We start from the raw sequence: 15,813 nt of genomic DNA on the forward strand, positions 1-15,813 counted from the left end.
TGATTAGCGAGACCCACGCCAGGGCGTAACCCAACACAAGCAACATGGCTGATGGAGTACTGCAAAACTTTTGTTGATTTCAAAGACACGTGACATCAAGTGACCAATCAAAGGCCACAATCAGTGGTAAACAAGTGGTGGGTGGTTTGTTAAGGATGTCCAAACAAGAAGTGACTTTCGCAGTCTTGAGCACCAAATACTTGTACAAACTCTATCTGTACCAGATATTCTAGATACAATACAGTCGATGATGCAAGTTAGCGTTGATCCGACAGGATATTTTGCTGACTTAACCAATGGAGATGAGAGATGCCACAAATTAGGCATCCAATACAGGTGGTGAGTTAACTATCCCCATGTGAATTAACTCTTTGGCTGTGGCTTTTGGGAGCAGACTTGTACTGCTGTATGTATTCCTATGACTGGTATAGGAACGAGCCACTTGTATCGGCTACGACTTGTCACAGTGACTTGCGAACAAAGACGAACGATTCTTTCAAGTTGTCCGATTGCTAAAGTACATGTAAAAGCCTCCAGCAGGCATGCTATCCGATGGCGAATGTTGAACTCCTTACTTGTATGTGAAGTTCAGAATCCTTTCTGCAATTTAGGCATCCATTTTTGTGATCAGTTAGAGGCATATAGGATTATTTGCATTTATTCCAAAATTTACATTATGTACCTACTGAATTTTGGCAAAAAGCTAACTCAGATTAAAGATTGTACTGGTACTTAACACCCCATGAAATTGTTTCGTCTGGCTTGCTGTCATTTATAAGAAATCAAGAAATGTAGGTGATTTCCAACGATCAGTCAATCGACTGATTTCTGGAAATACAGAGTGCTATTGTCAAAATGGTGTTTCGTGATCAAAAGGTTGTGCACAGTTTTCACTTTTTTCCCGAAAAAGTGTAATGTCCACTGCGCTGAAACTTCGACAGGTAAGGTTTTGAAAAATCTTCTTTGGATTTTGAGCTGTGTTATTACCAGAAACGAACAAAATGCATGAAAAGCAAATGATCCTATATGCCTCTAACTATTCCTAGTCGACTAAAATCTTAGTCCGTGGCTGTCATAAGCAGAGTTGTAGAGCTGCATGTATTCGTTGGACCCGGCAGGAACAAGCTGCTCACTCCGCTACTCACAACAGCTCCTTCACGTTTGTCCGATAGCCGGAGTGAAAGACTTCCAAGAAGCAAGCTCTCTGATGGCAACTGTTGAAACTCTTCTCTTTTGTGCAGACTTGCTGCCTTTTATTGATATCCAACTCTTGCTCGGTCATGATGCATAGGCACGTGGCAAACACTGATTAATTGTTTCCTGTAGTCTACCGGCTGCAAATCGCTCTTCACTTTGTGTCTTCCTAAAGGCGCCGTTAACCAAATTTGCACATGCCCGCCAACCTCGTAAGAGCACTAAATTAGAACATTGCTTTGTCGACCAAACCGGTACAATGTCAGTGCCCTGTGCATAAATAGGACATATCCTTTTCCAGAGAGAGAGTACATCTACTGAATGCCAAAGGTGGTGATGTTAAACATGGTGAACAAAAACTGAATGTAAAATGTCGGCAGGTGTTTTACTAAAAAGTGTAGGACAAAACCTTCATTTTGGTGAAGTTCAAATGTATGTTAATAAGTGATGAAGAATCCAACTTAAGACAAGAATAACACCGGTTGGGATGTCCAGAAGCATTTAGGTAAAGACAAAGTTTCTCTCCAGAAGCACAGATGATGACATATTGTAGATGTTTTTCATCCTTACAAGTATCAAACTTCAAAAGCTGGTTTTTTTGTCCTCACACACGCTACAGTTTGCAGCGCAAGCCTTCCAGCATGTCCAGTTACTCCACATTTGATAGACTTGTCAGACTTCACTCTTGAGCAGAACACAGAACGTCAAGATGCTGATAGCAGGCGAACACCACAATTCCTATTCACAGAACCGGATTCAACCATGATACTGCTTCAAGCCAACGTAATCCATTGCCGATTCTTCCACGAATGTGACACTTCCATTTGCTTGACTCTCTCCATCGGGGGATTAACGGTGTCGCCACGGTGATCTCAGAGAATCCTCCCGCCGCCTCCTCATCATCTGGTCCTCTCATCCTCGTCTCCTTGCTCCTCCCCAGCTCATCTCTTGCCTCCCTGACAACCACATCTTCTGTACAGCATCTCGTCTCCCTCGGTTTCCTCTCTGGCCCTAAACTTCTTCCAAGACACTCCAGGAATGTCGTGGGTATGCCAGGGGGATGCCATCCCTGATCTGCTTTTTCTCATCCAGATGGCCCCCTTGTCCTGGTCAGCATTGCGTGGCTCAGCAGGACATCATTAAGATAGGCCGGACCCTCAGGCTAAGACAATGTAAGATGTTGCTTATCAGAATAATATTAAACACAGTCTTGCTATATCTGCACCACTATCCAGTTCACGGCTAGATTTTAAAAAATTATGTTTTCGTGATGGGCAAGCGCTAGAAACTTACGGAAGTTTTCATGTACATGTATCAGTCGTAAGTTAACACAGATTGTTCTCTTGGCATATTTTCCATATTTGCTTGGAGTAAGGACTACGGACTGACTTTGCTACAGACTGGAATTAACTATCATGTAGGCAAACTGTGTAAGACTAAAGTGGATCATCATGATCTGCAGAAGAGAGTTGAATTTTCTTGTCTAACAGATGCAGCGATTCAATTATGGCGATTCTAAAAAAAGTTTTGCCAATTTTAGCAAGAACATTGTGTGAATACTTTAAAGTGTATTTCCAGCACAGATGTCACAATTGCTTGTGTACATATGCATATGTACACAAGCAATTGTGACATCTGTATATATATGGAGATAAATTGTAAAGTTACTTTTACTGTTTTAAAGTAAAATGTTGTTCTGGAAGTTAGCATGGTCTTTGCTGTTCTTTACTGCCGACAGTCTCCATGAAATTGTGATGAAGATTAACACATTCCCTTTTAAACAAATTCAGTATCAAGGCAAGTCTAAGAATTCGCACAGGCTATGTCCCAGGCATGTATGTAACAACATTTTAACCCTTTAAGAATAGATATTCATGGATTTCAGTCTTTTTTATTCCATGTTGGGCATCTGCAAGAAGAGTACGCACAAGAAGTTTTATGCTATTAGTCTTTGGGATGATTATGTAATAAAAGAAAACATGGCGTAACGTATGGGAGAAAAAGGAGACTTTTTTTTTTAATTACCCAAAATCAGACACATGTAAACAATTACTTTTTTCCCCTCAGTCTCAAGAAAAGTCTACAAAGATATGGCTCTCTGCAGCCGCATCAAACTACTATCCTATGTATGTCAACATGTTGATCCAAGTTCACGACATGCTAAGCAAACAAAATTCTGCTATCAGAGCATGTGTCTATTTCACTGAATATCAAGCAGTAAGCACTGCAAAACGTACGCTAACTTAACAGGAAAACTTGGTGCGAAAAATATAAATATCCCCAAGCACATCCACACCATGCAATAGTGCTTGCAGTTAGTACAACTTTCTGCTTATGCTAGGACAACTTCTCTGCTATTACTGTTAAGCAGCGCAGGTAATGGGCCCCATGTGAGGACAGTACAATGAATTCCATCCATTTGGTCCTGGATGTCACCAATAAGCAGTTTAATTGAAACCGAAGTTACCGGATAACTTGATGTCAACATGCATTGGACCTGCGCCGTAACTCACATGTTCGGAAGATCATTGCAATCATATTATTATTTTGGGACATCCATCAATCACAGATGGATGTTAACCAAGGTCGCTGAGGATCAATCTGGCTGTCAAGGTGAAGTACCACATAGTTGAGATTGCTGTAGTTGTAGATATATTACTATCCGTATCAGATATTACTCTCAGAAATTTTTCCGTCGATTCACACTATGTGGAAAATTTCAATCAAATGCAGGGTATTTAAATTTTTGACATGCTCTGTTTTTGTACAGTGACTTACCGATAAAAAAAAACCTTATTGCCAAACCAACAGAATTTTTTTTATCTGGAAGGGCCCGAAGAGTTTAAGAAACTTGTACTGCATGTTATCGAGGACACAAGGCGGTCATTTTAGGTTTTTCTTGGCCGAAAAAATAAGAGTGATAATAAGCCAGATGCCAATGACAAACTCTACTATTGCACACTGACTGTCTGTAGACTATGGTTTGTTCTCAGTAACCAGCTAGGAGCTTGCTGGAATGTTGCTGGTTGACTCTTAAATACAACTCCCCGAGGTCTTTCTGACCAGAATTCGAAAACCTTTGACACATCCAGGATGAATACAGAAAGGCGGCGCCTCCTAGTTTGTGTCTTCACTGTGCTTCTCTGCTGGGAGTGTCAATCATTCGCACTCCATCGAACAGTTTATGAGGGAACAAATGTAAAACTGACGTGTCAGTTCCGTCACGTGAATGAAATTCAGTGTCAATCGCCAAAGATTCGTTGGATGCGCTATAACAAAACCAGCACAGCACCTGAACGTGTTGTGGCTTGTTTGAGAGTTGAAGATTCTTTTCAGGATCGCATGACTGTTGACTCGGATATAGGACTGAAGCAGTATACACTGAATATCAGGAATGCCCAACCACGGGACAGTGGGGAGTATTTCTGTCGACTGTACTATCCTTCCAAGGCAGAAACATACGACTCTTACCCAACCCTGATAACAGTCAACGGACGTCCGCCTCAACATGCTCCTACATGCGAGGTACATTCAGATTCTCATCTAGAGACCATCGGCTCAAAGGTTTCTCTGACTTGCACCCTCTCACAGGATGATCCAGCAAGCCTCCTGACCTGGTTCCAAAATGTACCAAGTGGTCTCTTCCCAATCGGTCCCTCAAACGACACTCAGCCTGGACGGTCACTTTCAGTTGACCGAGTCCTTGATGAGACTGACAACTGGAAAGAGTTCATATGCATGGCTGGTTCCTATTTTGACAATGGCCCAAGATGCTCCGTTACACCTCTCCAGATACCAACGACCCTTTCCATTGCTCCCACATCGGTTACTCTCTACGAGGGAGAGATGAAACTTTTCACATGCAAGTTAGAAGCAATTCCCCCTCGAACCGCCGAGAAGTACACGTGGCACATTTACAGGGAGGACGGTACAGAAGCGAGGCTTGATGCAGACAATTTTCCCACAAACTTGCCTCCTGGACAACTTCTGGTGATTCCACAGGTGACTGCTGCAGATTTCAACAACTCCAGGATCAGATGCAGAGCCATTCTTGATGACAGTAGCTACACAAGCCGCCAAGAAGCAACCATAAGGGTTCTCCCCGTGACGCTGACGGCCTCCGGTCCGACAGAACCTACTATCCGTAACACATGCATCTCTCCAGGTTTCCCGATACCAGTCATTGTCGGGTGCAGTCTTGGAGCAGGCGTCATCTCAGCTGCTGGGGTCCTGCTTGCTTGCTGCCTGTTCAAGAGCAAGCGCAACGCCAAAAGGTCCAAGGCAGCCGAGAGATGTGTCAAGAATCCACCTGGAAGGGGCGGTAGGCTGGCCAGCAACAAGAAGGCTTTACAAGAGTCCCCTAACATAGCGCTATACGAAAACGTCCCAAGAGACAACCAGGGGGTCAATCCTCAACCAGGCAGTGGGTTGGTCAAGGGTCATGACGGGGACCAGGAAGCAGTCTACGAAGATCAGATCACGCCTGTGTAGATGCAGTTTTTTACAGCAACTACCAGTTGCAGATGGGGTATCCCGCATTTCTTTGTGAGTAAATCTCTTTAAAAAAAAAAAAATTGTGTATACAAAATGCAATTTTTCATTGCATGGTTAATATGCGTGTATCCAAAGTCAGAAGGTTTTTAATTTTGTCATTGCACAAAAAAATATATTCCTAAATCTGTTGTTACATATTCATCATCTTTTAGGATTCATTCATAACATATTTGTTCTATTTATACTTCTGTAAGCTGTTGATTTGGCTATCAGAAAGTCTTCAATGTAAAAAAAAAACCACTATTACAATAAGTCGATCTGTATGAACACACGTACGCAGTCTTAAAGTAGTTCACTATATGTTATTTGAAATGTAATACCATTGAAAACAATCCTGCTTTGTCGAAAGATGCTACCGGCATGTGGGTCATGAGTCCATGAATTTGGGGTCCATAAGTGTGATATTTTTGTTTTTACCTGACCGTGAGGGCTGACCTATGCAACTTGCCATGCAAGTATCACTAAAATTGTATTGTATTGTATTGAATTGTTTTATTTTCCATTTGTAACAAAGCAATATAATACTAATGCAACAATTAATTAATACAATAACTCAACTTAATAGAATGCTAATGCAACAATTTGATTAATTAAACATAAATGGTGACACATGGGGGAACCAGAAAGGAGCTTTTAAGCTTATACATGTACAGACTTCACACCATTTTTAAACTTTGCTTGGCAGGTACTTTGCTTTACATAATCACTTTTGATGATAGAAGGCATTAAAGAGCGTGTCCTGAATTTACTACATCTTGGGCCGTGTCCAAAACGGGCTTCCAGAGCTACGGCTACGTCTATTGTCAGCACGTCCCACGTATTTTCAATGGGCGCAGACCTAGACCTAGCTCTGGACAGCTGGATTCGGATGCAGCCTCATATCACATGTAACTGGGACATGAACAAATGTAACCCCGATTTTATGGGCTGATCCAAGCGCAGAGACTGAAGTCAGCTGGACCACAATAGATAGATTGCATTCAGCAGACATCTCAGAGGTGTGGTTTGTTATGTTAAAGGGAATGTACATCATTGGCTTTTGCTGTAATTTTCAGAAATTAACTATTTTGAGGGGTTAGTATAACAGATAAAATATTGTTACACTGACATGTTTGAAGTTTTGTGTTCGAAAATACTGGAAAACCAAGAAAAACAAAAATGTTCCAGTAGTCTGGTTCCCTGACTCCACTAAAGATGAAATGGATCAATTTATAGATGCCGGGAAATTGTAAGGTAATAGAACCAGTCTACATGTAACTGGCCTGCACCCGTTCATGAACATGTAACCAATAGCAAACAAAATTTGGACTGAAAAAAAATTGGTAAATTTGGAGCAGTAGGCCCTAGTTGAAAAATAGTTAGGTTTTTCCAACGGTGGTCGGCCGACCACAGTTGGAAATTTATACACAATACCACTTTTCTTGAGAATGACTTCACACATGGTGCCATAATTTTACAGGATGCTTTAGACTGTCATTTACCAACATCCTAGTAAGGTATTTCGTAAAAAAAATTGTAGTTTTGTTTTTCGATGTTTGCAAATGTTGTATATTCCCTTTAATTCATTAACAATGAATGCATAAGAGGTCCAATCATGTGTGTTGAACAAAAGCACATAACCGGTGCCTCACAGACAGCTGCAGTGCAGATACATAGACGCTTGACCATTTGCCTTAATTACTATTTTTAAACTCAAAATCACTGCGAATGATGCATGTTTTTCTTTGAATTGGCACATGATGGGGTTTCCTCTATAATTTTGCACCAATGACATGATACACCCTTTTCCTAATTATGCTCAGGCTTTTCTTTGAACCGCCTCTTTTTTTTAAGAATTTTTTTCCCACAAAGGGTGTCCGTAAAAGTTTGTGAAAAATATTGTACTTTCCCCCATACAAAGTTTCAAATGACTGTCGTTTTGGCATGGGTCACACGCATTTATGTGTTAATAGGATACATTGTACACGTGGTATTATTATTTTTATTTTTCAAGTTAAACAAAGAAATTGACTGGAGTGGGGCTTGAACCTGCAACCTCCGGATTACCATTTAGACGCACCAACTGAGCTATCCAGCCCTATGTTGGCGGTCCCCCATTTTGTCAATTTCTTTGTTCAAGAGGCGACAGTCTGAAGCCATAAACCTGCAGAGGCAATGCATCAAGGGTTCACGCCCAAAGTCATGAGGCTACCAACATCATCAAATTATTTTTGTAAAAGAATCAATGTGAAAATTTTAGTCAAGCAACTGACATTAACCCTTACTCTCTGAGGGTAGTTTACTGCATGTCAGTTGGTTATGCCAATGCCCTCCAGCTGCAGTTTATTGGCAGATAGTTTGTCTTAACAGTGAAGGCTCCAATTGGCAGGAGTTGGAGGCCCTGGAGGGTGCCTGATACTGACCAGCTGGGGGCACTCACTTTGTTATCAGAGGACTCTCATTGTTCTCTGTGGCATGTATTGGAGTGCCTGTCCAGTTACCCTTGAAATGACATGGCAGATATTGGAGGGCCATGCAAAAAACATAGGAGATTTTCTTGAGGCACATATTGGCATGCGTTGGAGGGTCTAGTAGGGTAAGGGTTAATAAGGTTATTCTCCTACTTCAATTCTAAAAACTGTTCAAACTTCACTTTTAATAAGAGAGAATTCCATGTATTTCAAGCTTGGCATCCCTCTTTGAAAAATGAAAAGGCCCTCCTGGTCTCGTGAATCAAAGCAGAAGTGGTTATGAAAATATTATCGGATGACCTAAGTGCCAAGACAGCAAAAGGGGAAGTCTGAGTTTATTTTTCTTTATGTACTGATGGACTAAACAACAAAGATTTAGGAAGCAAAATTCCTCAGACAGGATTTATGATGAATGTTTATACCACTTCCTTGATTGCAAAGATACATTTTTATTGGTAAAACTTGCCAAGTTTAATACAATGAGGAAATAAGTGACAAAGTGGTTTAGCTCCAATGTCACTAGTAAGATGGGTATTTAACATGTAGCCATACATGTACATACAGAAGTTATTCTCTATAAATGTTGCTGTAGAAGAAGGGCTAAGCTCAGAAGTTGTTTGCATACCCCACCGACTACTGAATTTTGATGAGTGACTGGCTGGGACCATACTGGCAGACTAATTTTGCAAATTATACAAGGGAAAAGTTTACTGTGGTCTTTCTGATCAAGGCTTAATAACATCGACATGGCAAGGATGGTGCCTCTTCTGGGTTTCATCTTCACTGCAATACTGTTCCAGGAGTGTAAATCCTTCAGACTGCATCCAGAAAGTCAAACCGTTGATGAAGGAACAAATGTTACATTGACGTGTTGGTCTGATCGCATGAATGAAATTCAATCACGTCAGTGTAAACAGTCATCACTAAAGATTCGTTGGATAAGGTACATCAAGCACAGCACTGAATCTAAACGTGTTGTCAATTGTTTTACAGTGGACAATGATTTCAATGATCGAATGACTGTTGACTTTGATGAAGGAGCAAAGAAATATAGTCTGAATATTGCTAATGTCCAACCACAGGACAGTGGGGAGTATTTCTGTCGACTATACTTTTCTTCCAGGAAAGAAACATACAACTCTAACTCAGCCTTGTTGAGAGTCAATCGACATCCACCTCTCAAGATAAAACCAAATACTTCCATTGCCCCCTCAATGGTCACAGTTACTGAAGGGCAGACGGCTGTCTTCATATGTACCTCAGAGGATGTGGCTGGGGCGGTGGTTGCTGAGTACATATGGCATGTGTACAAAGGTGATGGATCAGAAGTTAGAATTGACTTGTCGACAATGCTCACTCACAAGAGTCACTTTAATCTTGGTCCGAGAGGCCAAGTACTTGAGATACTGGACACGTCCGCTATAGACCTGCACAACTCTGTGTTAGGATGCACGGCAGTGATTGGCAATGACACTTACAGAAGTGACCGAAATGCTTCTTTAAAAGTTTTCGCACATCACAGTGATCCCAGCGGAGCTATCTTGGGAACCATTCTTGGCATTGTTATCCTTGCCATCGGCATTGTGCTCCTAAGAAACCTCTTGCTCAAAAACAAACAGAAGCATCCAAGTCCAAGGAGAGTTACAAACCCAAGTTTTTCACTGGAACAAGAGAGGCCAGCCATCTCGAATCCCGTCACCATTGAGACTGGTTTGATTTATGAAAACCTTCCACAAGAGACTACAAGTCAACCAGAGCCGACAACTGAGAGTCAACCTCTTGAAGGGACTTCGGAATCCAAGGCAGACCTGTACGCCTTCGTTAACAGGAGAGGAGGCGACATCCGCCACTTCACCATGACGCCCCAAACCAACAAAGCCACGACTCAGCCTGGATTCGTGAGCCTGCCTCGCAACTTGGAGCCCCCATCCTTCGCCGGACCAAAAGATCCTGGAAGTGCCATCATGGTCCATGCCAAGCCTGACAAAGCCATTCCGGAGTTGTATGCCCCGGAGAGCTCATCATCAGCAAGTGATGCCGCAAGTGACGCTGCGACACCTCAAGACCTTGGTTCGCAAGAGGAAGAGGAATTGAAGTACGCAGACTTGAACCTAAGCCATCCCACTCAAGAAGAGGCTGCTGGAATTGTCGCTGTCTAAGACAAACTCAACAAATCTCAACTCAAAGACATCTAAGGTAGTGATCATTTCATTTTACTTGGGTATACAGTGCCACCCTTGGCAAGCTACTGATTGGGTGACATACCGGGTAGGCCTACCCGAGCAGGGATGTACTGTAGTTGAGTCCATCACAAATCCATCACAGGTCCAGTCACAAGTCCAGTCACACGAAACAGTAGACAAACAATAACAATGACTTGTGATTTGAATTGGGATTAGAGGCCTTACAGAGACTTGTGATGGACTACATGTACATCCCTGGTTGCAAGGGCAGCTTTAATATACTGGAATATTGAACTTGTAGCCCCGAGTTCAAATTTTGAATTTCAAATTCAAAATCTAAACCTTGGGTGTAGACTCTAGCATGTTGATCTTAAGTCAGAAGGTTTTTACTTTACAAAAAAAAAAAACTGTTCCTCTTTTATCCTACATTTTCATCATCTTTTGAGAATCATTCCTAATTTTTTTTTTATCTGGAGACCTTATTATTGTTATTTGAAAGTTGTAAATGTACAAATTATCAATATACATGTAGACAATACATGTAAGTCTACCTGTACAGTATGTACTCAGTCTGACTGTACTTCAATGTTTTAAAAAATACAATCCTGCCTTGCAGAAGGATGTTATGTGCAGATACTGAAGAAAGCTTGACCACAATAGATGGATTGCACTCACCAGCCATCTTTGAGGCATGCTTTCATTAACAATGAAATGTGTACCCATGCGTGCTTCATTAACAATGAGGTGTGCTTCATTAACAATGAGGCGTGCTTCATTAACAATGAGGCGTACTTTCATTAACAATGAAATGTGTACCCATGCGTGCTTCATTAACAATGAGGTTTGCTTCATTAACAATGAGGCGTGCTTTCATTAACAATGAGGCGTGCTTTCATTAACAATGAGGCGTGCTTTCATTAACAATGAGGCGTGCTTTCATTAACAATGAAATGTGTACCCATGCGTGCTTCATTAACAATGAGGCGTACTTTCATTCACAATGAAATGTGTACCCATGCGCGTCCCTGTAGAACAAAAGCACACACCTCACAGATGACTGCATGTGCAAATCTATCTTTAAACATGTAGAATGATTTAGTTGCCACCTTTACTATTTTTAAATGAAAATTCCAATAGACGATGCATGCTTTCGTTTGAATTGACACTTCAATGCAGTTTCCTCTGTGATTTTCTTCAAAGGATGTGTGACATCCTTTTTCCTGATTATGGTCAGGCTATCCTTAGAACCACCCCTTATTTGGAAACAATTTTGTAAAACAACTTGTGCCATAAAAGTTGGTCAAAATTCTATTCACCACACAAAGCTTCAAATGACATTTTGATATGGGCGACAGTAGTGATAAGATACAAACATACATGTACACTTGTTTGAAATTTAGTTTGATTTCCAAGTTGAACAAAGAAATTGACTGGAGCAGGGTTAGAACCTGCGACCTCCATTTTACCATTCCTACCAACAGAGCTATGTTGGCGGTCCCCCATTTTGTCAGTCTTTTTTCACGAGGCATTAGTCAGAAGCCATAAACCTGTAGATTGCGTGCAGCAAGGGATCACGCTGAGAGTCATGATGCTAGCAACATTAGACAAATTGTTTTTAACCAGTTGTGTCGGATGACATGTTAGCACGATCTAGCTGTCCGCATACACAGGACGGTTAAAATGTCAAGCGTGCCTTAAATTGCGTCCGGATGACGTCTAAACATGCTTATCCCCCATTTGTTTTGTACACACACAAAATCCAAGAAGTCTGTGAAGGTAGACTGTGTGTTGAACTTGAACAAGGCCGCTGTGCACTGGCCTGTAAATTGTACAATTTATGCTCAGGGGGCACACAACAGAGTTTTGAAAAATATGAGGTTGCTGTAAGAAATACCGTACAAATACTGTTGAAATGACTCTTGCAAATCAGTATTTGTGGCGTTTGGCTTTATATCTAAAGTTGGCTGTTATATTTTGCCTTTTTCGAAAATCTAAGTTTTTCAGCAAAAATAATCCTTCAGCAAAAAAAAAATTTCTGCAAAAATAATCCCGTCACCAAGTAGTTAACGAATCAATGTGTATATGTCAACATTTTACAGTATGCACTTATACAACTGGTGTTGATCAAAGGCGGATCCAGGGGGGCCAAAGGGGGCCATGGCCCCCCCAAAACGAAACCAATTTTTTAAATTTTTTTATGTGACATTGCAATAAAGGCAGGCAATGATTACACCACCATCTTTTCCTCAAAAAACATTGGTTTAAGTGGTCAGAAATTGCCTCAGATCGCACCACAGAGCATCTAGAATCCAAAAAATTTTGGGGGCCCTTAAGCGGGCCCCGAACCCCACGCCGTAATTTTTTGACCCACTTTTTGGGGGGACCAAATTTTTTTTGGCCCCCCCTAAAATTGTGTTCTGGATCCGCCCTTGGTGTTGATAAGAAAATTGTCTTATTTGAATTCTTAACATTGTTCAAACTTTACATTTAAAAGACACAATCGCATATATGTGTTTCAAGCTTTGACAGCCCTTCTTTAAAAAGTGGAAAGGCCCATATAGTTACTTGAAATTTTTTAAATCAAAGCAGAAGTGGTTATGAAAATATCATCCGATGCCTAAATTGTCAAAACCGCAAAGGGGAAGTCTGGATGTTTTCCTCTAGTTGTACTCATAGACCAAACAATACAAATTTCAAGAGGAAGCACAATTCCACAATTAGACAGCATTTATGATGAATTTTTCTACCACTTCCTTGACTGAAAAGATACATTTTTATTAGTAAAACTTGCCAAGTTTAATACAAATGAGGAAATAAGTGACAAAGTGGTTTAGCTCCAATGTCACTAGTCAGATGGGTTTTTAACTTGTAGCAAAACATGCAGAAGTCATTCTCTTTAAATGTTGTTGGTGAAGGAGGACACTAAGCTCAGAAGTTGTTACCAGCACCGGTTTATATACTCCACCGACCACTAAGTTTTGTCGAGTGAATGTCTGGGACCATATTGGCAGACTGACTTTTGCAAATACAAGGGGCAGTATTACTGTGGTCTTTCTGAACAAGTTTTAATAACATCGACATGGCAAGGATGGTGCCTCTTCTGGGTTTCATCTTCACTGCAATGCTGTGCTGGAAGTGTCAATCCTTCAGACTGCACCCAAAAAGTCAAACAATAGATGAAGGAAATAGTGTAAAATTGACTTGCTGGTCTAACAAAATGAATGACACACCGGTAGAACAACATCTTTGTGAAAATGAACAGCAAGTACCCAAGCTTCGCTGGATGCAGTACACCAGACACAACGATACAAGTGAACGTGTTGCTGTTTGTAAATATGTGGAGAACAATTTTAACGAACGTATGACGGCTGACTTAATTATACGTGAAGGATTGAAGCAGTACAGCCTGTATATTGCAAATGCACAACCACAAGACAGTGGAGAGTATTTCTGTCGACTTTATTACCCTGATGAGGAAGAAACATACAACTCTAACACAGCCTTGTTAACAGTCAACCTTAAACTTCCCAAGCATTCTCCTACTTGTGAAGCACATCCAGATCCTTCACATGAATCAAGTGGTTCAACAATTTCTCTGACATGCACCCTCTCACGGGATGATCCACCAAGCCTCCTGACCTGGTTCCAAAAACTACCCAGCGGTCTCTGCCCGCTGGGCGATTCAAACAAGACCCAACCTGGACAGTCACTTTCGATTGAGCATGTACTGCACGAAACAAACAAACCAAGAGAGTTCATCTGTGTTGCCGGTACAGATTCCCAAAGTGGCACAAGTTGTTTAGTCACACCAACAACTGTTTCCATCACCCCTTCTTCAGTTACTGTTAAAGGTCAGACGACAGTTTTCCCTGACTATACTTGTGCTTGTAAAACCCAAGTTAATACCACTGTGGCTGTCTTGGGAGCCATTCTGGGCATTGTTATCCTTGCCATCGGCATTGTGCTTCTCAGAAACCTCTTGCTCAAAAACAAACAGAAGCATCCAAGTCCAAGGAGAGTTACAAACCCAAGTTTTTCACTGAGGCAAGAGAGGGTGGACATGTCAAATCCCGTCGCCAGTGAGACTGGCCTGAATTATGAAAACCTTCCAGAACAGACCGCCAGGCAACCAGAGCCAACGACCGAAAGTCAAACTCTTGAAGGGACTTCAGAACCCAAGGCAGATCTGTACGCCATCCCTAACAGGAGAGGTGGAGACATCCGCCACTTCACCTTGACGCCGCAAACCAACAAAGCCCAGACTCAGCCTAGATTCGTGAGCCTGCCTCGCAACTTGGAGCCCCCGTCCTTTGCCAGACCAAAAGATCCTGGAAGTGCCATCATGGTCCACGCCAAGCCTGACAAAGACATCAGAAAGCACCCAAAACCCATTCCGGAGTGGTATGCCCCGGAGAGCTCATCATCAGCATGTGATGCCGCAAGCGCCGCTGGGACAACCCAAGACCTTGGATCGCAAGAGGAAGAGGACTGGAAGTACGCAGACTTGAACCTAGACCATCCCACTCGAGGAGCTGCTGGAATCGACGCTCTCTATGCCCAACTCAACAAAGGCCGCAAGGACCAAGGCGAGAAATTCTCCACTCAAGAAATCTAAGGTAGCAATCATTTTCATTTTACTTTGGTGTACATTCAATATCACTCCTGACAAGCTAACTGGGTTGGCGACATATTTTGGATATCTATTGAGCATGGTTGTAGTCGAGTCCATCACAGGTTCCGTCCCAAGTAAATCAAAGGTCCAATCACAAGTCCAGTCACGCAAAAAAACAATGGATGAACAATCCCTGTGTCACAACTCATTCCAAAAGCTTGTGATCTAAAATGGGACTGGAGGACTTGCGATGGACTTGCAGGGTATTGTAATGGACTTGCCTACTTCCCTTGTATTGAGGGCAACTTTAAACCCTAACCTCACCTGAAGCTACAAAACACTACTAGTATTAAATTGTAGCATGCAGTACTTCAGCATATAGGTGGGCACAGCACTCATGTTAGTATTTTGTAGTATTTAGGTACTGCATACATAATTTCTGTAGTAGTTAGTATGTGGTACTTTACCCCAAAGTAACCTTAGGCCAAACAAAAAAAAGTCTCCGGTTTCTGGTATGCGCGCGTCGCCGTAGCCATGCCTGTCGGCAAAATGAAAAAGTTTTTTTTCAATAAAAGATGATGTCTCAAAACCGCCAAAATCACTGGTTTGACTGGAATCCCGCTGCTGCACAATTTTAACGTGTTTTTAGATGGGGTTATGATCGAGAATAAGCTTTATGTGGCCGCTCCGGACTCCCATATATTTGCACTAGGTTTAGTCGGGCACCATTTGCAGTCATCAGCCGACATTTGAAGCAAAAAAAACAGGTAAAAACAAAAAAAGCTGCGTCGCCGCACCACTTTTTGGGCAAGCTCCATAC

General features: G+C 41.8%; 1 protein-coding gene across 1 annotated transcript; it reads left to right on the top strand.

The window, feature by feature from the left end:
* Positions 1-13,598: 13,598 nt before the first annotated feature.
* LOC119730621 (endothelial cell-selective adhesion molecule-like) lies at positions 13,599-14,996 on the top strand. The gene has a single exon (XM_038203608.1). The coding sequence runs from the start codon at positions 13,599-13,601 to the stop codon at positions 14,994-14,996; it is 1,398 nt and encodes a 465-aa protein (XP_038059536.1).
* Positions 14,997-15,813: the final 817 nt, after the last annotated feature.

The sequence above is a fragment of the Patiria miniata genome, unplaced genomic scaffold, assembly GCF_015706575.1.
Source record: "Patiria miniata isolate m_02_andy unplaced genomic scaffold, ASM1570657v1 HiC_scaffold_22, whole genome shotgun sequence".
NCBI lineage: Eukaryota > Metazoa > Echinodermata > Asteroidea > Valvatida > Asterinidae > Patiria > Patiria miniata.

Bases quoted from the DNA above. Each gene is read 5' to 3' on its own strand.
- LOC119730621 (XM_038203608.1), top strand. From the start codon at position 13,599: ATGAATGACACACCGGTAGAACAACATCTTTGTGAAAATGAACAGCAA.